Source organism: Balaenoptera musculus, chromosome 1 (genome assembly GCF_009873245.2).
Source record: "Balaenoptera musculus isolate JJ_BM4_2016_0621 chromosome 1, mBalMus1.pri.v3, whole genome shotgun sequence".
In the NCBI taxonomy this organism is placed as follows: Eukaryota; Metazoa; Chordata; class Mammalia; order Artiodactyla; family Balaenopteridae; genus Balaenoptera; species Balaenoptera musculus.
In genome coordinates this window covers 119,822,375-119,848,058 of record NC_045785.1, presented here as the reverse complement: position 1 = coordinate 119,848,058, position 25,684 = coordinate 119,822,375, and the positions used below count along the sequence as shown (strand labels likewise).

At 35.0% G+C, this 25,684-nt stretch overlaps 1 protein-coding gene across 4 annotated transcripts in view; it reads right to left on the bottom strand.

The window, feature by feature from the left end:
- Positions 1–3,399: 3,399 nt before the first annotated feature.
- The window catches only part of NUF2 (NUF2 component of NDC80 kinetochore complex), a 30,966-nt gene continuing 8,681 nt past the window's right edge, over positions 3,400–25,684 (bottom strand). For all 4 annotated transcript variants that reach the window (XM_036833657.1, XM_036833666.1, XM_036833677.1 and 1 more), the window contains exons 7-15: positions 21,136–21,233; positions 19,858–19,931; positions 18,408–18,504; positions 17,455–17,517; positions 14,533–14,670; positions 12,379–12,519; positions 11,203–11,378; positions 9,764–9,899; positions 3,400–3,780 (exon numbers count right to left, since the gene is read on the bottom strand). In XM_036833657.1, coding sequence (XP_036689552.1) covers positions 3,646–3,780; positions 9,764–9,899; positions 11,203–11,378; positions 12,379–12,519; positions 14,533–14,670; positions 17,455–17,517; positions 18,408–18,504; positions 19,858–19,931; positions 21,136–21,233 — 1,058 coding nt within the window. In that variant the 3' untranslated portion in view covers positions 3,400–3,645. The remainder of the gene's footprint in view (positions 3,781–9,763; positions 9,900–11,202; positions 11,379–12,378; positions 12,520–14,532; positions 14,671–17,454; positions 17,518–18,407; positions 18,505–19,857; positions 19,932–21,135; positions 21,234–25,684) is intronic.

Below are 25,684 nucleotides of genomic sequence, written 5' to 3'. Positions count from 1 at the left end.
GTTTTAATGTGGATTATACTAAGGGCTTCTTAATTAAGGCTTTTATCTGTTTGGGGCCAAAAAAAAGATGAGAGTGAAGACACTGAACTACTAGAACGTCTGTTGATGTTTGATGTGAAAAAAATGCATGAAAGATAAGTATCTCTTCTTGGATTAAGATAACTTGGCCTCAATGGCTATATTATTTGGTCATAGGAGAGAAAAATGGCTATTCCTTAAGTAAACAAAGTGGCTAACCAGGTGCCTGGCACTATGCTATACTATTAGTACTAAAAAAAGAGACGTCACTGGCCTCAAAAAACATGAAGCCTAGCACAGTGGAGGATGTGTAAAAAATTACAGTATAATGATGCAAGTTATAGTGAAAATAATAACAGAAGAAAAGGAAAACCCGACATTTAAAAAGGTATTACAGCTGTAGTTCGGGTGGAGACTTGAAAAATGCGTATTTTCCAGTTGGACATACAAAAGAAAAACTATGAGAAGCGATGTGAAAACACAGAGAAGTGTGAGGTGCTAAGGAAGCTAAAACAGTTCAGTATTACTTGAGGATAAAGTTCAAATGAGAACTGGCAAGAGAAAAGACATGAGAGTCTAGAGTATGAAAGGTCTTGAAACTCACGCAAATTTCTCCTGTGACAGGTCCCAAGACTTCCTCAGTTCATGAAGCCCTTAGTATATCAGAAATTCTTTTACTGTGCCCCTTGGCCAAAAAAATCAAAACACAAGAAACTTAACAGTTCCATTATCAAGCAGTTTCAAGTATCAAGTTGAACCTAAGTTCAAACAACTTAATAGGTATTTATGCCCTAGCAACGTGTATTTAAGAAAGAAAAACACACAAACTGAAAGAATATTTTTATTCTACTCTTAGATAGCCAATTACTAATTGAATGTGCATGCCTATCCGGCACTGTACACATTCTCAAATCCTGAAATCAGATTGGATGTTGCCACCCTCATTTCTTATTCCATAATGATTTTCATGTGATATGTGATTTGTATCACAGCAAATGCCAAAAACCCAGCTTCATAAAGATAGATCATTGAAAGGAATGTAGTGTGATCTAACATTGAAACTGTGAACTTCCTTGAGCTAGTAGTTTGCATTGGTGTCCAATAGATAGCAACTATCACTCTGCTTTCTTTGCAAATTTAAATATTGCATGGTTTCTCTGTGAGTTCACTATGGCACCCGAGCAGCACAATTTGAAAATCTAAAAAACTTTGTAAAAATTACTGACATAATCTAATTTGCATGTTTAGAATAACCTAATACCTTTGTAGAGGTGGGTTAGAGACTGGAAGCCTGTTAAAAAAGATTATTGCAAGTACACTAGCTGAGAAATGATGATGATGTAAACTGCAACATGGGCAAAGTTGTGAGAGAAGGAGACTTGGGTACATCAATGGAGTTCTTGCTAACTAAATGGATATAAAGGAGTGAGGGGTAGTGGCATAAGAGGGAAAGTGGGTGAGTTCCTTTTCCATAACATGTTTTTAAGTATTTTGATAATCATATTTGAATCTAATCGCTTACAGTCCTGTGTTTTATTTCATGCATGAAAAACATTACTCTGAAAAGGTCCATTTAGGCTTCACCAGAATGCCAAAAGGTTAAAACCATTTACAGTCATCCCTCAGTATCTGCTGGAGATTGGTCCCAGGACCCACCTCAGATTTTGTCAACTTATGCTCTGGTCCTCTGTATCTGTGGTTCTGCATCCACGGATTCAACCAACTGTGGATCATGTAGTTCTATTGAAACAAATACACGTAAAAGTAGACCCTTGCAGTTCAAATCAGGGTTGTCAAGGGTAAACTGTACTGGCTATTGGATACCCAAGTCTGAAATTCCGGAAAAATAGGACAAGTGTAACTAAGTGTATATAATGCAGTAAAAGTTGCATGGATGTTTAATTCGTGATTGAAGTGGTGGGTGTTGATAAAAGTTTTCAAGGAGGGGTACAGAGGTTGAGAAGAGAAGGAGGGTCAAGGGCAGAAGTCTAGAGAACACAAACACATCAGAGAAGAACAGAGAATGAGGCCCTCGTGGAAAAACATTTAAAAGGAACAGACAGAGAATTAAGAGAACCAAGAGAGCAGTGTTACTGAGACGAAGGGAAAAAAGTACTGGACGGGTAGAATGTAAGGACGATAAAGATTAAAACACGTCCAGGGAATTTTGATAACTATTAATGTGATCTTAGAAAGTTCAGTGAATTGGTATGCAGAGAAATAACAATGCCATGATGGGCAGGGAATGAAGTAGAAGCACATGTATAGATTAGGTTTTCTAGAAATTTGGTTGTGGGAAAAAAAAAAGAGCAAGAGCTGAAGGTGGAGGTGGGTCCAGGGGAGTTAAAATTTTTTAAATATAAAATGAGAGACATGGTCATGTTTACACCCGTTACCTAGCCTCCTAAACAGACCTTTCTATGGATTAAAATTCTATTTTAAAAAAGCAAGAAAGGGATAGAGCAATAGCTCAAATTCGTGTCCCAACTCTTCCTCCCTGGACACCTAGCTCTTTCCACTCCTCCTATTCCAGGGCTTTTCCTCTCACTGAAAGCCTACTCTCTACTTACCGTAGTATTTTAGTATTTCTGACAAAGAGAAAAGTACCTGGAACTCCAAATACCAATACTTAATATATACATATGTCTACCATGGCACTGTTCTAAGCAGTTTGCACATTTTAACTTATTTTCCTCATAAAAATGCCACGGCATCAGTGAAGAATTAGACTACCACACTCATACTTTCTCTTTTAAATAATTACATTAGAAAGTGTGGTACAGTAGAAACATTCCAGACCTCAGTCTCATACAGAGCACAGTTCAAATTTTGGCTCAGGACCTTCATAGCTACTTCATCTATAAAGTAGTTATAAAAATGTCTACCTAGGGCTTCCCTGGTGGCGCAGTGGTTGAGAATCTGCCTGCCAATGCAGGGCACACGGGTTCGAGTCCTGGTCTGGGAAGATCCCACATGCCACAGAGCAACTGGGCCCGTGAGCCACAATTACTGAGCCTGCACGTCTGGAGCCTGTGCTCCGCAACAAGAGAGGCCGCGATAGTGAGAGGCCCGCGCATCGCGATGAAGAGTGGCCCCCACTTGCCACAACTAGAGAAAGCCCTCGCACAGAAACGAAGACCCAACACAGCCATAAAAATAAAATAAATAAATAAATAAAAAAATTAAAAAAAAAAAAAAAATGTCTACCTAGAGTTGCTTGAGTGAAGATCAAATGAGATCCCACAATGCTTAGTGCAAAGTCAGGGCTCAATAATACTATACCTCTGTATGTCAACAAACAAAGCAGCAACAGCCATGATAATAACAGAGAAAAATTATATATTTCAAATGCAATTATTTCTGTTTTACTCCAACCACCACTTACAACAAGGAGCAGAGTAGAGACATGAATGGCTGCACAAGCCATTTTAATTTTAAGTTCACAAAAGTCTACATTAAATGCATTATCTTACAAAATAATAACCTATGAGAGTATATAAAAAATAACTGAGCCAACATTATTTGGTACTTTTGATACTTCCATTAACTTCAACTTAACTATTCCCTTTCCGAATATAAAACTAAAAATTGGCAAGCTATTTACAAAAAGATGTGTAATTTTGTTAATCAGGTTGACATTCTGAACATCTTTTTCTTCAGTTCAGCTGTTTTCTCATCTATTTTAGTATGACAGTCCTCTGTTGCCTTTTCAATGCCTTCATGGTATTTCTCCAAAGCAGCTTTCAAGCTGAGAAATATTTCCTAAGTAGAAAATGAAATATAATAAGAATGATTCCATGCAACGACCTAAACTAAAAATGAGTTACAAGAATTCCAACAGTCTCGTTCATATTTATTAATAATATTTTAAAGCCTGAAGTACCTTATGCACATGTACACACTCGTATGCCTACTCTTATTAAGCTGTGCAGATGCATCAGAAAGTCAGCTACTTAGAAAGAACAAAGCAGAAACATTAACAATGGCTTGAATTCCAAGACATTAAGAACATATTTTTAATCATCAAATAAAAATTTTTACTTTGGAGCTTTTCATGTTTACTTGGCAAATACCTAGATTACTGTACTCTGCACTTGACCCTGATCATTATTTAAATGATATGTAAACAGATTTAATAAGTAATCTACAGGACTGAGAAATATAGGAATACCTTTTAGAATTGTTTTAACTGATCAGGCAGTCCTACTATAAGCAATAGTGAGTTTTCATATAAACCTATATGGATGTGTTAAGAATTAAGAAAAAAATTACAAAACAATTTCTATAGACTGAATAAAATAATAAATGAACCACTTTGCATACATTTTATTCTATCTCATACTCATCAAATGCCAATTTTGATCCGTTGATTACTGATTTTTCTTAAACAAAACAATTCTCAAACCTTGATACAAGAAAAGGTAGTATTCTGGAAGATTATAAAAGGTGTTTCACCACTGAAATAAAACAGCAGGCCTTTTCCAATGGAAGGAAAAAGCAGTAAATGGGTATAATGGGTATAAATGTTCTCAATTTTAAGTGCTGCTCCCATTAAACTTTTCTTAAACCCATAGTTTGGCTACTATTTATCTTAGTTTAAATTCTAGTGTAGATACTGTCTGATTTTGAGCAAATTATATAGATTATAATTTAATATAGTATGGATTCAAAATGTTCCAAAAAAGGACGACACTATTTCCAGAGACTGCCACCTATGCAAGTTTGAGAACTACTGCTCTAGATTAAGCGAATATAAATAGATGCTTAAGGCTAAACATTTTCCCAAAATCTAAACATAGATCATTATTAAATCCTAATACAAAAATAGAAGAGGGTAATTAGATTCCCAAGATCTAAATCAGGCATCAAATTACCACAACTATGATGGAATATTAATCATTAGGAAAATAAATCAAAAGTTTTTGATACCTTTATTTCTTAAATCTTGTAGGAAAAATAAGGTGAATTAGTTGCTATCTTATGTAAACACCATTATTTTAAAAAAAATCAGCACATTCAGCAGCTACAGATCAATTTAATTTCCTGGCTCTACAGAGATATGTATTTATTCATTCCAAAGAGAAAGCTGAATAAATTTGGTAGAAAGACATTACTCATGAGAAACTATTAAAATGAAGTGTGGTTAAATAAAGATATACAATCTGTAAATATCTGAACCAACCATTTCAACACACTCAGAGGAACAATTTTCTCCTGAGAACAACTATATTCTCAAGGAGGAACCAAATCCTACAGGTAGAGCCACAATAAATGAATGAAACATTAAAGCCCAATTCCACCGGCACATCCACAGAAGCAAACAAACATTTGAAGTTCTAAGCCAACCCTCACAGGATATTAATAGCAATAGATCACAGCCCTCACAAAAGCTACATATTTCAATTTCCAATTAAATTCTGTATCCAAGTGGAACTTTATCATATTCATTCACATAATAAGTAAGTCTTACTGTGATAGCTTGGCTGAAGTTAAATATTTTTAAACTCAAACTCTAGTTCTACAGTGCCTAACATGACAACCACTAGGGACACGTGATTATTTAAATTTACATTTAAACAGCTACATGTTCCTCAGTTGCACTGGCCACACTTCAAGTGCTCAGTAGCTACATGTACCTAATGGCTACCGTACTGAGCAGTACAAAACATTCCTAGCAGTAAGTTCTTTGGACAGCATTGGTCTAGGTAATTATCTCACTTTTCAAATCAGAGAAATTCAAGATGACATAACATCCATGGAATTTTATGGCCAGCGTAGCCATTTATCCACCAAGTATGTATTAATTCATCAACCAATATATTACTGAGTACCTTCTACAAGTAGCACTGTAAATAGTACAACAGTACAATGGAACATGCAATTACGCTTTCTACCCTAAAAAAACATACAATCCAGACCAAACTGGATACTGAGCACTTAAAATATAGCTAGTATAAACAAGGAGCTAAACTTTAAATTTTATTTCATTTTAATTAATTTAAAAGTAAATGTAAATAGCCACATGTTGCTAGTAGCTACCCCATTGGACAGCACAGATCAGAATAGACTAAAAATGCTACAGTATTTGAGAAGGAGAGAAATCAAAGATATCTGAAAGGAGCCAGAGAAAGTTGTATTGAGAATACACTTTCCATTAAACCTTAAACAATGAAAATGATTAACTGAGATACAAAACTTTAAAAATCCTAGAAGGTCGGGATCATGCATGCCTTCCTTGTTCATACTTACTCCCTGAATCAAATATAAAGGCTGGCACCTAGTAGGTGCATAGACCATTTGTTGAATGACTGACTAAATGCATGAATAACTACAGGAAAACAGGGAGTTCCTGTTTTAAACGAGAAAGTGTAGTAATAAGAGTGATATTTTAGCAGGTTAAATTTGGCAATACTTAGGATTCAGGGCTGATTTGATGCAGGAGAATCTTAAGTCAAGGAAGAAATTTAGCCAGTGTTTGCTGGAATTCATGAGTATTAGAAAATTATGTGATAGAAGTATGACTAGAAAGGATTTGTTATGAACAGTATCAATGACATTATCTTGGTGATTGGATATCAGGATTATCTAAAGAAAATCCAAAATTGCAATTCTTTGTGATATTTTGAAAATGATGATGCCACTGAAGAATATGAAGAAACTAAGTGAAAGAGAGTAGGAAAGGGAAGGGGAAAGAGAGAGAGACAGAGGGGGAAGGAGAAAGTGAGGAAGAGGAAAGACACTAAAGATGTTGAATGTAATTTAATAATTGTTTATTTTTGTTGTGATAAGCTAATCCATTGAAAACATCCATCAGGCAGCTAAAATAAGAAGTAGAGTTGAGGTGGACAGAACAGGAAACAGATTTTTGAAAGCTATCCAAATAAAGATGATGATGGAAACTAGAAGAGATGAAATATCTATGGAAAAGAATATTTAGTGAAAAAAAAGGATATGATGATCATTAGGATCCAACAGAATTACACAAAGAACGGTTTGGCAATCTTAACATATCCTTCTTTCCTTTTCATGAAAGATGATTATGAAGTAAGCTAAAGAGGGTTATTTGACAAAATATATCTTGATTTCACCAGGGGACTTAGAGACTCTCCCAAGCTATTTTGGAACAAGTGGATATCACAGTGTTGTCTGGGTAGAGGTATGGTTAGAACAACTTAGCAAGTTGAATAACTGTATCCAAAGTTTTGATCAATAGTTCTATGCCATTCTGAAGGAAGAAATACAACACAGCAAAGGGCCCAGTTCTACTCAACATTTATCTCCCCTGGAGCAAAAGGCATGCTGGTCAAATTTGTAGGTGATGCTAAGCCATGAGAAATAGTTAATGTGAATGATACATAGATTTAAACTGACCTTGAAATTTTGGAAACCTAGGTGGAAATAAATAACATGAAACCTAAAATAAATAACAGTAAAATCCAGAATTAAAATTTCAAAGAAATAGTTGCATTAAAGTGTGGTGAAAAAATTTTAAGTTGGCAGAACCTCATATGAAAAAGACAGAGGTCCTTTAATTGATCACAAGCACAATATGAGCCAAGGGCAAGATGCTGCTGCTAAAAATCCAGCCCAATATTATGCTTCATTAACAGTAGCCTTGTGCTCTGGGGCTGGTCACACCATCACTTGGAAGACTATGTTTAGTACTGGGTTCTACATGTTAAACAGAATAAAAACAGCAGGAAACAGAGTAGAGAGGACAGTAAACAGAATAATGAATCTGAAAATTAAACTATATAAAGAATGGCTGGAAAACTAGGGCTAGTTAACCTGAATGAGAAGGCTGAAAGAACCCATGATCTTTACCCTCAAATGTCTTAAGTACAGTTTTATTCAGTAGAAGAGGACACAGATTTGTTCCAGAGAGGTGATCTTGGTTCACTAGAGTACAGAAATGAAAATTTTTAAACTCAAAATAAGAAGTAACATTTTAATAACTATAGCTGTCCTAGTAGAACAGCTTGGGTAGTGATGAGCTCTATAATATTGAAAACAATGAAGCAGGACACATCAGTGGTTCTCAAGAGCCATGCTAAAAAATTTAGGCTCATGGGCCCCACTGCTGGTAATTCTAATTCAGTATATTTTGGTGGGGGGTTGCTCATCTTTAAATTCCTCAGTGAGTTCTACAACATGGCTAATTTTAAGAAACAGCATGCTAGATGTCTTTCCGATTTTACAAATATTTATGGAGGGCATACTACATATAAGGCAGCATTCTAGGCATGGTTTGACATGACATACTAAGGTGAAAAATAAGATTGCTATTGTTGAGAAACTTAAAATGTTATTGGCAAGACATATATGCACAAAACTAAAAGGAATTTAAGGCAGGCACAGGCACCTTTTATGACCTATAGACAAAAGGTACTTACTTACATTAGTAACTGTTTCATTAATTGTATCTGACCATGTGATAACAAATAAATATCTGCTCATTTGATTTGGTTAAGAAGTAGGATTAAATATCTCCTAAGGTCCTTCTAACCCCCATTCTAGAGATAAACAGAGGGCCAAAGGCTTGGTAGATATCCAGTTAAGGGGCAGGAAAAAAAAAAAAAAAAAGTAGTTGAACATAGAAAGGAAAGGAAGAATAGAAAAAATCAGGACAGTGTACTGGGCAGACCATGGGAGGGGAAACCCAGCCATTTTCTTTTTCTTTCTTCTGTTCCTTTCTTTCTTTCCTTCCTTTTAAAGTAGCCTTGAGACAATCCTCACTATGTATATATACACTTACATGTGCACGTGCTAACAATCTAATATTTCAGAGGATAAAAGTTCCTGAGAACAAGAGAGGGGATTGCCTACTGTGGTTCTTTTAGTATTAAGAATCCTTGCAAATTAAATGTGAATGGTGAAAGGTAATGACAGCATGTTTAAATATCTTTCAGGTTTCAGAGGTTTAGGATAAGATATCAATGTAGGCAAGATGAAGAATGAGAAAAAAAAGAGGCTAAGGGATTTTACATGATAAAGGGCTGTTTTTAGTGACTTCTGGTAGAGCAGTTTGGGACAATCTTGAGGACACTGGACAAACTTTAAAGGCTAAGGATAGAATGAGATGTGATAAAGGCAGCAGGAATAGACTACTTCTTTGGGTCTTTGGCAGTCAACAAAAAAAACGAGAAATAAACATAATAAACATATTATGTTTGGCATTATACTGACATTTTGGAAGATAAAAATGTAGAAGACAAGATGCCTGTCCTCATTAAACTTGAGACTGTTTATGAAACAATAAAATAAATACACTTGAAACAAGCAGAGTAACTTTAGGTAATTATGATAAAGTTATCATGAAAAAAAAAATCTCAAAATACCAGTAACAACTCAAATACATTTAACACTGATGATAAGAAATACTTCTGAGATCCTTTTATCAGGAAAAAATGCAAAAATTTTTTAGAAGACAATACTTTAAATCACCATCTAAATTCATGTATCAAAAAAATTCAGAACCTTTATGGAGCACCTACTCATATTGCAAAGCACGATTCTAGGTGCTAACAGGGAAAAAAGGCAAGGAAAAAAAAGGTATGAGGAGACATACATGCAAACTATCCCAGGGTAATGGAAAAGGTGCTATAAATGGAAATAAAAGCAACAGACCTGAGGGGTCAATTTCTACTCTGGAGAACTGACAAAATCTTCAAAATGAGGATGACATAATTTACATTTTAAACTTGTGAGATTATCTGAAATTAATTTCTTATGAACATATACTCACCTGAGACTTCAGTTTCTCCCTTTCAGCAGCATCTTTTAGTTGTTGAATTCCAAATTTAATTTTTTGGATTTCTTGATTAATTGTGGTTACTCGCTCATAGACAGCACCTCTTTTTTCTTGAACTTTATTGCAGTCTCTAAAGGAAAACAGAGACAGCTAAATTATAATTCCTCTTAAGAATCTAAACAGTCAAGCATTTAACTCTAATTTTGATTCCAAAGAGACTGTTTGTATTTGACTGACACACCTAAAACTCTTCTCAAGATACAAAAGCAAACAGATGAGAATCACAGGGTGGCGCTATATTCAGGTCATGGCATAGAGTAAGCTCTTCCACACAAAGCTGTTATTTAACATGGAGATCTTAAGTCACATCTCCCCCGTTGTGCTCACTTATGTACTGTTGTTAGGAGTGCGAATCAGCACAACTTTCCTGCAAGGCATGTGGCAACAAATTAAAACCCTCAGGTTCTGCCCTTTTTCTTCATCTGCATGAGGAAGAGCAAAGGAAATCTTCAGACCATCCTAGTACACCTTTTAGAGGCTGAAATAGTGTCATCTCATAGACATATCTGGGGCATTTATTCTAAAAACACATTTTTGGAACGGATGGGAAGAAGACTCTACCAATGAAACACCCAAACATACTGGCCAACAACAACGATGACGACGGCCATGGCAAAATGCTTAGCAAAGTACTACTTCGTATATGAATAAAAAAATAAGACTTTTTCTCAAAATATGCTATGTTACAGACCAGCTGCACAATAAAATGAACCAGTTGATTCACTCTAATACAACTCTAGACCACTGTCTCTAAAGTACACTGAAATAAGCAGTAGCACCAGAACCCTTTTGAAGAATTATGCAAAGGATTTGGAATTGTGATATCAGGAAAAGAAAAAAAACTAGTACCTAAAACATCTCTAAATCTAGATATAGCAACATTATGAGATTCATAATTAACTCATCTGTTTTAGTCACCTAACAGTGGAATACCTTTTTGAAATTATAGGAGATTTGGAATCTTAGGGAAAAAGTGAATTAGGTTTTTCTAATTACTTTCTAATGCATTAAATTTAAAATAAGTTCAGGGCTTCCCTGGTGGCGCAGTGGTTGAGAATCTGCCTGCTAATGCAGGGCACACGGGTTCGAGCCCTGGTCTGGGAAGATCCCACATGCCACGGAGCAGCTGAGCCCGTGAGCCACAACTACTGAGCCTGCGCGTCTGGAGCCTGTGCCCCACAACGGGAGGGGCCGCGACAGTGAAAGGCCCGCGCACCGCGATGAAGAGCGGCCCCCGCTTGCCGCAACTAGAGAAAGCCCTCGCACGAACCGAAGACCCAACACAGCCAAAAATAAATAAATAAAAATAAATAAAGTAGTTATAAAACAATCGAATTAAAAAAATAAATAAATAAAATAAAATAAGTTCATACTCAATCACGGTGCGTTTGTACTGCTTGACATCCTCATGCTTCTTATTTATTCTGAACTGTGCTGTGGCAAGTTTTTCCTTCTTCACAATCATCAGTCTTTTAAAGGAATTTTCTTCAGCCTTCAATTTCTTCAGTTCTGACTCATCACTCTCAATTTTGTCCTCCAAGTTCAGGCTCTGTATTTTATGAGATGTATTTAAAGTCAATACAACCAATTAGGATTTACAAATGAAATGAAGGACTATTTTCTAGGATGAGCTGTAATAAAATACAACTTTAAAATGTGATAAAACTGTTTAAACACTGAAAGCCCAGCACAAGAACACAGACTGAACAGAAGAGACAACAGGAAGGCACTAGGGATACTGAGAAAGAACCTGACGCCTAGAGAGGTGTTATTCATCATGTCATTTTATCAGCAAGGATTGGAATAGAGGAACACGTTAATAAGATCAGCCAACAAGCTAAGTTGAGGGGGTGAGCGTCTGAACTAAGGTAGTAGGAATAAAGAGGAAAGAGTAGACCCTAGAAACAAAAGCAGTGGATCTCAATCTTTTTTTGTGCTGACTCTTGATGGGAGATAAGGGAAGTGTGTAGCTGGGAAAGAATATCTCAGGCTACGCACCCTTCAACCCCTTTTTCCCTCAAGAAAGAAATCTTTCATCAAACGCTATGTCGGTGATCCTGGGGACAGTCTGGATTAGGACAATGAAGTGAAAAGGATTTTCAAGTTTCTAGCCTAAGAAACTTAAAAACGTTGGCCTTAGCTGTCCATCTTCACTCAGGGCAGGGTCTGTGTCTTAAACTTTAATTCTCTTTATAGATCATAGCTACAGTGTTAGGCAGTAAGTTGGGACTTTATGCTTACTGATTAGAAGATCATTTCCAACTGTCAGAACAAGTTTAAAATTCCATTACTTTTTTCCAAAATATACATGGTAATATGCTATGTTAATTAATTTATTATTCATTTCATCTGAAGGTTAAAATGGGTCTACTATTGCTATGTTTAAAAACAACAGTGTTTTATCCTTGAGCATACATTGCCACATCTATTATAATGTAGAATGACCCAGCTTTTCTGTAGGAAAATAGCAACAGAAAGTAAAAGCAAATCCAAGGGACTACAGTAAACTATTACATAATAAAGACATAAATACTCCATACAATACAAACCTCCTTTAAGAAAGTGGTTAATTTTTCCCTATTATCTGCAAGGTCCTGTATTTTCTTTTGATATAGCTGCACCTCCAGCTGACATGAAGGCAGGCAGTCAACAGAGTCTCGATAGATTTCATACTTTTCCATCACTTCTTGCTTTGAAAGAAAAAAAACACAGAAACCAGGTTGACACTCTCCTTTATGAAACTTCAGTAATGTCAATTTGTTTGCTCTTAAATAATTTCTGTACTTAATACTGAAAGCTTAAGAGCAGAGAACAATTAAGTTTCTAGGTCAGTAACAAAGCACTATTACTAACATGTGTCTAAGCACACATAATTATGCTTCCTAATTGCCAAATATCCTTGAACAAAGAAAAACTACCATAATTTTACTAAATCACTCATTGAAGTACCTTCCAAAGGTTATTCATAATGATTTTAAAAGAGTTCATTTCTGCTAATACTCAAACTACTCCTGATTATTCCTGGGCAATTATATTACCAATTATAATCTTCCTATTCATTTGTGTAATAACTATTACTACAGCTAATTCTTTCAAAAAGATTAATTCTTCTTCTAAAATTAGGAAATGAGCATATGTTTACGACAAGCACTGCAACAATACAAAGGCTTCTTTCCTTTCCCCACTAGTCTCTCCCTCGTCCCACCTTATTAACCAGTTGGATTTTGTCTTCAGTGAAATGCTTAATCATATTTCAGCTCATTTTTCCATTAAGTTGTCTTTTTCCTACTAATTTGTAAATACTCTTTTGTGTCTTTGCATATCATGATATAATCCCTTTACCTGTCATATATGCACTATATATATGTTCCACACGTCTACTTTTCTCTATAGCTTTTGAGTTTCCAATCTTAATTTAAAAACTCTATCCCAGTCCAAGATAATACAAGTGTTCTCCTAAAATTTCTAAACTTGTTAAATTTTCAATCCAATTAATAATTATTTTTGTAAGTGGTGCAAGGTATAGACCCAACTTGCTTGTCGTTTAGATGAACTGCCAATTGAATCAGAATTGCTTATTAAATAAATAGATCTCATAAATACTCAGATCTATTTCTGAGCTCTCATTTCTATTCTAGTAATCTTTGTCTATTCCCGTGTGATAATTCTCAATTATCAGGAATGACTTGAATAACAAATTCAGAGATAAACCAGAAACGTTCTTCTTAATTAATAGTTTAAAAACCTTTCCTCATAAAGGATGCTAAATTGTCTACCCACTTCTACTTTTGTCCCACATACCTCAATCCATCTCCCAGAGTAACCCATAATCTTTTTAAACTTAAATCATACCATGTTCCAACACTCCCCTTTTAAACTAGCCAGTGGTATGCCCTTGCTCTTAAGGTAAAATCCAGCACCCTGAATAATCTGCCCGTTGCCCATTTTTCCATCATCATCTCATGCCATTCTCCTTCTTATACATCATGCTTTCTTCCTTGAATATAACTTACTCTCTACTACTACCTCATAGAATTTGCATATGCTGTTCCCTCTGCCTTGAATGCTCTTCCAATATCAATTTATTAATATAACCTCTGTTCATCCTTCAGATGTCAACATAAATTTCCATTCCTTCCCACCTCCACCTCTTGATTTCCACAATACTAAACTAGGCTACTCTCATTATGTTATTTTGAAGCACCCTATTCTATTTTTTATTTGTTTGTTTCTCTTTTTGGTGCTTTTTTAAAAATAGACTTTATTTTTTAGAGCAGTTTAAGGTACATAGCAAAATTAAGCAGAAGGTACAGAGAGTTCCCATATACTTCCTGCCTCTGCACATGCACACCCTATACTTTTTCATAATACATATTATAATTTATAATTATATAACTGATTTTAAAATTGTTTAACACACCTTTCTCACTTAAGATAAAGTAACTAAGTCTCATGAGGACAGGTCATTTCTGTTTTGATCACCCAGGGCAAAAGCCTCAAAAATTTGTTGCATAATTAAACAAATGTCTTGAAATTATACTTCTTTTCCTACATCCATTTTAGAGAACAGCTAAAAATTAAAGACAAGGGCAAAAAGCCTAAGAAGAAGAGATGTATAGATAATCTGGAAATTAGAAAATTAACACACAATTAAACAAGAGTTGCTAAAAAGAGAAAAGCATTAAAATAAAAAGGAAACTCACTCTGGAATTCTTAAGCTTCTGGACTGTATCTTTCATTTTTTCTTTATAATTCTTAAGCTTCTCTGGAGAATCCACAATTTTTGTTTTCAAACTCTCTTGTGCTTCTTTCAAAGAAACCACTGACAATTTTAGTTCATTCTGTTGAGAAAACATTTTTATATTGTTAGATATAATAATAAAACTGGTGATTAGCCACTACAGTAATGGAAAAGAACAAAGAAATGGGTCTGTGTTTGTTGTAGTGGGGGTTAAATTAAATTTTGACCACATCACTCCCCTGCTTGATTGCTCACATTTGTCTGCAGGCCAAAGATCAGGCTCCTTAACACACGATTCAAGATCTTTCATTATGTAGCTCTTACTCTCCTTTCCAGTGTCATCTTCCACCAGCTTCCTACTATACTCTACAATCTGGTAATATAGTCAGTCTTATGTCTGGACAATTATAAGTGATCGCTCTCTGATAGTATGGTCCTCCTGAGTACCATCATCCCATTCCTGTACTGCAAGTGAGCTTCTATTAATCCTTGAAAATCCTGTTCCTACTTCCTCTGCATTCCTTCTATAAACAGTACAGTTATTGTACATGTGATACTATAACTATGTATTTAATATGTGTTTCTGAATTAACTGAGCAACCTGGGATTGTGAACAGTTATCTTTGCTTTCCCAGAACCCAATGAAAGTAATAGCACTGAGAAGGTACTCAGTACACAGTTACTAAACTAAAACAAATTTCCTTCTCCTGAATTTCAAACCATTTGGGGAATTAAGATGAAGGGTATCTGAGAATTCTCTTATATAACACAAATGCATTCCTATGAAAACAGAACAACAAAACAGCAACAAATGACTATATGCACCTACATCTGTGCATGTAACGGCACAGAAAAAGGATTGGAAAAGTGTAACCTCTAGGTACAGCTGGCAGAGAGAAGAGGGCCTTTCATGTCTCTCTCTCTCTTTATATATGCATATGTGTGTTATATGAGTATTTTACAATAGGAATGTATTACTATACAGCTTGTATAATTTGCCTAAATTATTTCTAACTAAAAAACATTTAAAAGTTCTTACCTTTTCATCAACTAACTCAGAGGCCAAAACTGAATGTTTGAAACAATATTATTTACTTTATTCTTAGAATTTAGCACACCACCACATTATCTACTCTTTTAACACCCTACAAAATTAGAGATCATTTTCCTTACGTTAGCATTGACTTTCATCAATTTTCTTCCCTTTACAAAAAGCCTAAATTTGCTATTTTAACTACAAAGTGATTTTGTTTTAATATAGATTTAAATGGGACACAGAGAAATGAGTAATAAAATTGAACCATAGTCAATACTACTCTGATGAAAACATCTGCCAATAAAAAGTGACAGAAAAATAAGGAATATATTATACCAAAGTAAATTTCAGATAGCTATAAAGTATAAACATTAAAATAATAGGGGGACTTCCCTGGTGGCGCAGTGGTTAAGAATCCGCCTACCAACGCAGGGGACATGGGTTCGAGCCCTGGTCCGGGAAGATCCCACATGCCGTAGAGCAACTAAGCCCGTGCACTACAACTACTGAGCCTGCGCTCTAGAGCCGTTGAGCCACAACTACTGAAGCCCACGCACCACAACTACTGAAGCCCGCACGCCTAGAGCCCGTGCTCCACAACAAGAGAAGCCACCGCAATGAGAAGTCTGCGCACCGCAACGAAGAGTAGCCTCCCACTCGCCGCAACTAGAGAAAAGCCCACACGCAGCAACGAAGACCCAATGCAGCCAAAAATAAATAAATTTATTTAAAAAAACAAAAAAAAAAATAGGGAAATAATAAAAGTACAAGAGAAAATATGGGATTAAAAAAATGAGGAATGAGATAGGCCTTTCTCTGTATAGAGTTAAACCCAAATGTAGAACACTGTATCTATCAATTTTACTACAAAAATACATAAACCTGCCAATAGGAAAAAATGATGAATTTGAAAGACAAATAGAGTTAATACCCCTAATTCATGGACTTAAAAAAAAAAAAATGAAATAAACAAGGAACATAACAGGTAGTTCACAAAGTAAGAAATAACAACAAATCACTGAATAAGGTGGTCTAAATCACTAAAAAAAAAAAAAAAAAAAAAAATCAAAATTAAAATGAAGTGTTTTTTTCCCCTATAAGAATGACAAAGATAAAAAGAAAAGAAAAGTAAAAACATCCACTTTTGACAACAATGTAGGGAAAAGAATACTCTCATATTCTACTGGTAGAAGTGCAAATTGATATCTTTTTAGAAGTCAGTTTGGCAATGTGGGCCAAATTTAAGTGTGATTCCCTTTAACCCAGAAGTCCAAATTTAGGAATCTACTGTATGATAAAAAGCAGCCTGGTGCACAAATATACAGGTACATGGGTAGGTGTGTAACACACATGTGCTATTGTTCAATAGCAAAAAAATTAGAAGCAATGTGAATGTCTATCAGTAAGACACTAAAACAATCTACATTAAGGTATATACATAGAATGCACAACTATATGCAGTTATTAAAATAATGAGGCTATATATTGACGTGATAACTATTTACACTATACTGTAAAATGAAAAAAAAGCAGGTTTGAGATATGTCGAATGTAATATCATTTATGTAGAATTACACATATATGTGTATATTTGCACAGAGAAATGTAATCTATGACATGTATCTGCGTGGTAAGCTTTCAGGTGATTTTCACTTCTGTCATACATTTTTGTGTTTCCATATTTTTTAAAACAATAGTCATCTATTATATTTAAATTGGAAGAAGTTCAATTAGTTTCACTTTAAGGGAAAAAGAGAGAAACATTTAACAATAATAACACACAGTTAAAATACTCCTCCAAACAAAAGATTCAAACCTTAAATGCTAGTTAAATGAAAAGATGCTTACCAAACGCTTGGTTTTCTCTGAAATATCTGATTTCTTTTGTGAATTTCCCTCTTGCAGCACTAACTAGGGAAAGAAGCAAACAACTGTTTTATAATGATTCAAAACAGATTTAAATTTAGTCAATGCTTTTTAATAAAATAAAAGTAAGAAAGGAGAGGAATTAAATGGATTAGACCAGATAATCTCAAACTTTCTGTTCATTATGACCTTAAGGACAAAAGAAACACCTAACAGTTCCTTTATTAAGTAGTTAAATCCAAATAACTGAATAAGTATTTATGTCCTAATAACTTAGTAGCCCTTTGAAAAAGTAATACATACAAATTGAAAGAAAAATACTATTTTTATTTTATTCTTAAACAGCCACAACTACTTCCAAATTGGATGTGTGTACTGCAAAAATTGGGCACTGCACAAATTCACACATCTTATAATCACTGGACACAGACAATTCTTATTTCCTGTTGCACGATGATTTTCACATAGCACTTGCTTTTTATCATGGCAAAAGCCAAAAACCCATGCTCACAAAGATACGAAAGGAAGGTAACGTGAGTTCATGTTGAAACTGTGAACTACCTTGAGCTAGAAAAGTTCAAGCAGTGTATGACAGATGCTGAATGTTGTTTCCCTTTAAAATTTAAAATATCCTGAAGTACCCTTGAGTGTATGCTGCACTATCCAGGATGCCTCAGTACAGAGTTTGGAAACATCAGGTTTAGACACAGAAAAATCTTAAAAAATTCTAGTCAACAAGATAGCATATACCTTTGACAACATCAATAAATAATCATGGTTTGACCTGGACAACAGAAGTATTTATCTGTTATAAGGTGCACAAATGGACACAGCGATATACCCCATTTCTTTAGTAATTGAAAGCAATGTGATCTTAGCTCCTCCACATCTACAAAAAAACTTTAAAAAAGTTTAAGGCGTCCAACAACAGATACCGTTTTTTGACGAAACTCTTGATTCAGCGATTGCTGCAGCTCCTGAATATCATCTGAAAGCTGCTTGAACTCTGCTTGCTCTTCAACTGGAACAGAACTGAACACAGCAAAATAAATTAAAATAATATATATCAAGTTCTTAACCTTGAAAGGCCAAGAACAGTCTCTGCCCTCCAATAGCTTAAATGAAAAAAACTATCTGCTTTCATGTTTATGAGTTCTCATTTTTCCAAATGACAGTAATTTAAAATCCGTGACCTGGCTGGCCTCTACTACAAAGAGAAAATAAAAATTAGATGAGCTCCTTCAACTTCCTGCCACCAAATCTCTGTGCGGACTCATCTGCATACATACCTACCCTTTCTAACTCCACTCCTAATTTTAGTGTTGATTCCTCCACCTCTGCTCTGGCTCTCATTTTCTCACATCTCTCTCCTGTATCACCCATTTCTTTTGCTCTCCTAATCCTTCCTAACAGCACTTACACATGTTTCAGTCTCTTCCATATGAATGTTCTCAACTTTAGTTTTTAAAACATGGTGTAGAGTTGTTACTTTAATTTTCATTTCCTTGACTGCTATTGAGTTTAACAATTTTTACGTATTTTTAATTAGCTATTTGCACTTAATCCTCTGTAAATTCCCTGTTTATAGCCTTTGCCCATTTTCCTATTATCTTTTTTCCTATCAGTTTGTAGGAGTTCTTTGTAGATTAAGAATATTACATGGCCTTTGTTATTAGAGATAGTAAGGCTTTGCTGCATATGTTGCAAATATTCTCTTCCAGTTTGTCATTTCTCTTTTGACGTGGTTTATGGTGAATTTACCATGTTAAATTTTAATATCTGCCTCCTACTCCCAGTCTTTTCAGCTTACTGCTGTCTCTAAAGGCAATTTATGCCAGGGCAGGCTAAAAAAGAGCTCTCACCTGAAACGGAAAAATCCAAAGACATCAACATATTAGAAGGGATAAAAAAATCCTTTTGTTCAAAATCAATATATACAAAGCCAAGAAATCATAACCCTTGAATGATTCCTTCTCCTATCTGACCTTTGAGTCAAAAAACAAAACAAAACAGCAAACCTCTGTGGAAGGAATAAAAATTTTAACAGAATTAACTGATCTGAAGGAAAAAAGAGAATCCTGTCAGTAACTGCTCACCTACGTAAGATAAATACCACTAGATATAATTTAGGAGAGTAAGTTAATGGCTTTAAACATGTCTGGCTGATGCACTAACAACAAAAAAGAAGTAAAAGAGTAAATTATGCACTAAAAGTTAGAAAGAAGAAAAGCTAGTTTTTCTTTTTCAAAAAAGGTAAACTTAAACACTCTGCTATTTAATAAGGAAGATAAAAGAGATGAAGTAGACTGTAGACTGTAAAATACTACTTACATTCATTTTGCATTTTGAAATTGCATTTATTTTATTTGTAAATCTCCTACTTACTCAAGTCTCTCCAATTTCATTATTGCCTCCTGGTGTGCAGTATTTAACTGCTGCATTTTGTCCACAGAGGATTTCTATTAAAGCAATTTTAACAATTTCATATTAGTGTTTTTCAACAAAATCAGAGACATGTTTAAAAAAGTATCTACCGGTACTGGCTACAAAATGCTTCCTCACTCCACAACTTTCACCATGAGAAATAAGAAATTTAAGAAAGAATTTGGCATTTACGACAAGTGACTTAGGAATTCCTTTACTTATTCAACACACAAATGCTGAGTTCTTACTACAGTCAGGCCCTGTGCTAGGTACCAGGAATAATTTCCAAGAAGACTAACTTGTAGTTCCTCGACGTAAGTAGTTCAGTCTCCTTGACAAGTCAGAAAAACGAATATAAAACTACAAAACAACTTGTCATAGAACTGAATATAATGACATCCAATCCCACTTGGGCAATGGCTGGGAAGGTGTATCGCAGAGGGTTCACAGAAATGATAGCTGTCTGAGCCATGTCTTAAAAAAATGAAGCGAAATTAGCCAAACAAAGTTGTGTGTTTGTATGTGTCGGCACATACATCTGTACACTTTGGAGAGTATGTGATGTTTAGGTGGTATAAGCTGAACATGATTTGTACAAGGGAATATTTATCAATGTAGCTCAGTCACTAGAGGCCTAATTCTCTGGTGTTACTCCGGTGCTTTTCTAAAAGTATGGTACCCTCAAACTGAGGACAGATGGGAACAAATCACACAGATGACCCATCATCTTTCCAAATTCCCTAAATTGTTGATGAAATGAGTTTCTATCAGTTAAAGTGATTTACTTGAACTGAATCTTATAATGCAATGCTGAGTAAGCATGATAAATAGAACAAAACACCTAATTAGGCCATTATTTAGAAAGCAAATATAAACGTCAAATATCTCAATTATTTAAAGAACACTACATTATCTATTAAACTTCAAAGAAAAGGAATGGGTTATCACTATTCTCTTCCCTTACATTTCCTAATAAAGGAGAAAAGGAGTCTCAGCTACAAAATTAAAACAAAAACCCCAGCTTCTCCCTAATGATACCAAATATAGAAGAAAATCTCATTCTGAGATCAGCTTACTAAAATCTGCAATTTCATATGAATATAATATTGATATGTAAATTTAATTCTAATGGCCATAAAACAATTAGGTATCTGTGACAACCATTTCAAAACAGATTAGTGGTGCATAAATGATGTTATTGATCTGGTATGTGACCCAAAAAATACACTTAAATCTTACATATTGCCAAAGAAACTCCATGTATGTCTCACGGCATGCTTCTCTGAAGTGAATAAAGTTGATAATGCCACTTAAAAACCGACTTGTCCGTTTTGCCTCTAAAATAGAAAGAAAGACTCCTTAAATACATCTTTGAAACAATATAATATAAAAGTGAAAATTTATCCTTTTTCCACCATATATGCCGCTCATAGTTACAGAACAAAAATATGTGTATGCTAATTACCAAAGTGAAGAACTTCTGCTCTAACTTGATGATCAGAATTATCTTAACCAAAAAAAAAAGCACTTTGACCATGAAAGAACAACAGAGACCAGATTTACTATCCCATCTTAAACAACCAGAAAACCAGACAAAATATATAAAACAACAAATTTTAGACACTGAACAACAAGCAATATAGGACAGCAATCCACAAGAGAAGTAAAATGAGGTGAACCCTATTAATGAATGCACTAGCCCATCACTTAAGGGAATTTTCAGGCTGTACCCCAGGGAGGTAGAATATAAACAGAACTCATGGTTTTGCTGAGTCATGAAGATAGAGTTTAGAGTTTGGAGAGAACAAAGCAACTATAATTTTTAGAGTCTGAAGAGGCCAAGGCAACTAAAATTTATAAAAACTCTATCTTCTTGATTCAGTCTTTGAATTCATTCAGCCTATGAATATATTCTATAAATATATTCCATTTGTTCAGGAAGGTAGAGAAAAGCATTAGCATTATAAGGAGAGAAACGGAAAACCTGAATCAAATTTTACAATTGAAAAATAAAATACCTGAAATGAAAAATGCACTAGATAGGATTAGACCTACAGATGAAAGGATTAGTGAAACTGAAGACATAGCAATAAAAGCTATCTAAAATGAAGGCCAGAGAGAAAAAAAAGAATAGAGAACTTATGAACTGAGGGACAATATCAAGCAGCATAACAAATGTGTGATTGGAGTCCTACAAAAAGGAACGGCAGAAAAAACTTTTATAAAATAGCTAAATATTTTCCAAATTTGATAGAAACTATAAACATATCCAAGGAAGTGAGCAAATCTAAGTGGGGGTAAAAAAATAAAATAAAATAAAATCCCCAAAGGCACATTATAATCAAATTGCTGAAAATGTGTGATAAAGAGAAAGTCTTATTAAAAACAGACAGACAGGGACTTCCCTGGTGGCGCAGTGGTTAATAATCCGCCTGCCAATGCTGGGGACACGGGTTCGAGCCCTAGTCCGGGAAGATCCCACATGCCGTGGAGCAACTAAGCCTGTGCGCCACAACTACTGAGCCTGCGCTCTAGAGCCCACGAGCCACAACTACTGAGCCTGTGTGCTGCAACTACTGAAGCCCAAGCACCTAGAGCCTGTGCTCCACAACAAGAGAAGCCACCACAATGAGAATCCCACGCACCACAACGAAGAGTAGCCCCCGCTCGCCGCAACTTGAGAAAGCCCACGCACAGCAACAAAGACCCAATGCAGCCAAAAATTAAAGAAATAAATAAATTTATTAAAAAAAAAAACAGCCAGAAATGAGGAGAACCAAGAAAGAATAACTCCAGGTTGAGTAAGCAAGTGGTTTAGATTATTAACTTTCATATAGAAACAGTTGATGATGCCTTGGACTCACATGACACAGGGAACTGGAACTGAGATCCCTAGTAGATGTGGGACTCTAGAAAGGCTACATCCTTAGACAAAAGGTAGATTCAGGAAAGAAAAATTTCTCAGAACAGTGCAGGGAAATGACAAAGTTACTAGTGGCTCAGCCTTGTCTCTAGTAAGGAAATAGCCTCCTCTGAGAATTCTAAACCTTGAGCCCATTGCCATATGGGTTTTTGGTTTAAATTAAACTATATATTTGATCCAAGAACTATCGAAGTTAGGAATTAAGATAAAAAGTGGTCTTTAGCCTATGATAATCCTGGAATAACGTCCAAAAGCAAAAGATATCTCAGGAGGGATATGGCCTCAACCCCAGAAGCCAAAGAAGCACAGGACTATCCTGCTGAAGATGAGCTTAAATTTATAATCCAAAATGCATGTGCACGTGTACACACGTGCGTGCGCACACACACACGAAACCATCTATAATCAGTCTGTGGGACACAGCTAAAGCAGGGCTAAAGGGAAATTTATTAGCACTAAACACCTATATTAGGAAAGAAGAAAGATCTCAAACTGATGGCCTCAGCTTCTAACCTTTAAAAAACTAGGAGAAAAAAAAAAAAGAAGAGCAAACCCAAAGCAAGCATGAAAAAAGAAGGAATAACAATAGCACAAAAACCAATAAAACAGAAAATAGAAATAAAATACATAAAAATCAGTGAGATAAAAATCTAGTTCTTTTAAAAGCTCAAAAAAAATTGATAAACCTCTAGCCAGACTGATCAGGGAAAAATAAAAGAGTGCAAAAACAGATTACTAATGTCAGAATGAGAGACGGGACATCACTACTAACCCCAAAGACTATTAAAATGATACAGGAAAATTAGGAGCAACTTTATGTTAATAAATTTGCCCATTTAAATGAAATGGATAAACTTGCTGAAAAAGGTAGCCTACAAAATCTCATTCAGTAGCTTTGGGAATAAACAAACAGCGTAGCCCTTTATTTATTAAAAAAAAAAATTGAATTATTAATTAATTTAAAACCTTCTCACAGAGAAAACTCCAGTCCCACATGGATTTACTGTTGAATTCTACCAAACATTTAAGGAAGAAATAACACAAATTTTACAAAACTATTCCTGGAAATGAAAGAGGGAATCTTTCTAAACTTATCCTAAGAGGCCAGAAATACCCTGATATCCAAAGTCTGTCACTGCAGTAAAATTACAAAAAAATTACACACCAATAGCCCTCATGAACATCATCACAAAAACACAACAAAATATTAGCAAATCAAATCCAACAATATATTAAAAAACATAATGTATCATAATCAAATGGGGTTCATCCTGAATACAAAGTTGGTTTAACATTCAAAAATCAAACAATGTAATCCACTAGACTGAAAAAGAGAAACCATTTGATTTTCTCACTAGATGCAGAAAAGCAATTTAAAACAAGTCAACACCCATTCACGAAACAAACTAGGAATAGAAGTTGCTTACCCTGATAAAGGCAATCTAAGAAAATCCTAAAACTAACATTATACTTACTGGTGAAAGCCTAAATGCTTTCCCCTTAAGATCAGGAACAAGACAATGATGCCTGCTCTCACCATTTTAATTCAACATTACGCTAGAAGTCCTAGCCACTGCAGAAGGAAAGACAAATAAGTAAAATACATCTAGACTGGAAAAGAAGTAAAACTGTCTTTGTTCTCAAACAATATGATTGTCCGTGTAGAAAACCCTAAGGAATCTATTTTAAAGAATCTACTAGAAATAAGGTCAATATATAAAAATCAATTGCTTCTCTACACTAGCAATAACCAATCAATCAGAAATTTAAACTAAAAGAAGTTTACAATATCACTTAAAATTGAAGTACTTAGGGATAAATTTATCAAAAAGTATATGACATGTACTCTGAAAATTATAAAACACTGTTGTGAAAAATTAAAGACAACCTAAATAAATGGAGGGATATACACATGGATTAGAAGACCCAATATTATCAAGTTGTCAATTATCCCCCAAATGAACTATACATTCAAAGTAATCTCAGTCAAAATTCCAGTAGGCTATGGGGAGTGGAGGGGGGGTTGAAAGTGACAGGCTGATTCTAAAATTTATATGGAAATACAAAAGACCAGAATAACTAAAACAATTTTGAAAAAGTGAACAAAGTTACACGACTTCCACTCCCTGATTTCAAGACTTACTATAGAGCTAAAGTAATCAAGGTAGTATGGTTGGTGTAAGGACAGACATATAGATCAATGGAGCAAAGAGTGAAGCCAGAAATATACTCATATATATATATGATCATTGACTTTTTAAAACAGAATTCTTAGAGCACTTTAGTTCACAGAAAAATTGAGCAGAAAGTAGTTTCCATGTACGCTATGTCCCTGTACACGCACAGCCTACTCCACTATCAACATCCCACACCTGAGTGGTATATATGTTACAAAAGATGATCTTACACTGACACATCATTATCAGCCAAAGACCATAGTTCATATTAGAGTTCACTCTTGGAGTTGCACATTCTATGGGTTTTGACAAATGTATAATGACACGTATCCACCATTACAGTATCATACACAATAGTTTCACTGCCCTAAAAATCCTCTGTGCCCTGGTTATCCATTCTTCCCTCCCTCTAGTCCCTGGCAAACAATGATCTTTTTACTATCTTTATAAGTTTTGCCTTTTCCAGATTGTCATAATTGGAATGGTACTGTAAACAGCCTTTGTAGATTGATTTCTTACACTTAGTAATATGCATTTAAGATTCCTGCATGTCTTTTCATTGCTTGATAACTCATTTCTTTATAGCACTGAATATATTCCCCTGTCTGGATGTACTAGTTCATCCATTCATCTACTGAAGGACATCTTGGATGCTTCTAAATTTTGGCAATTATGAATAAAGCTGCAG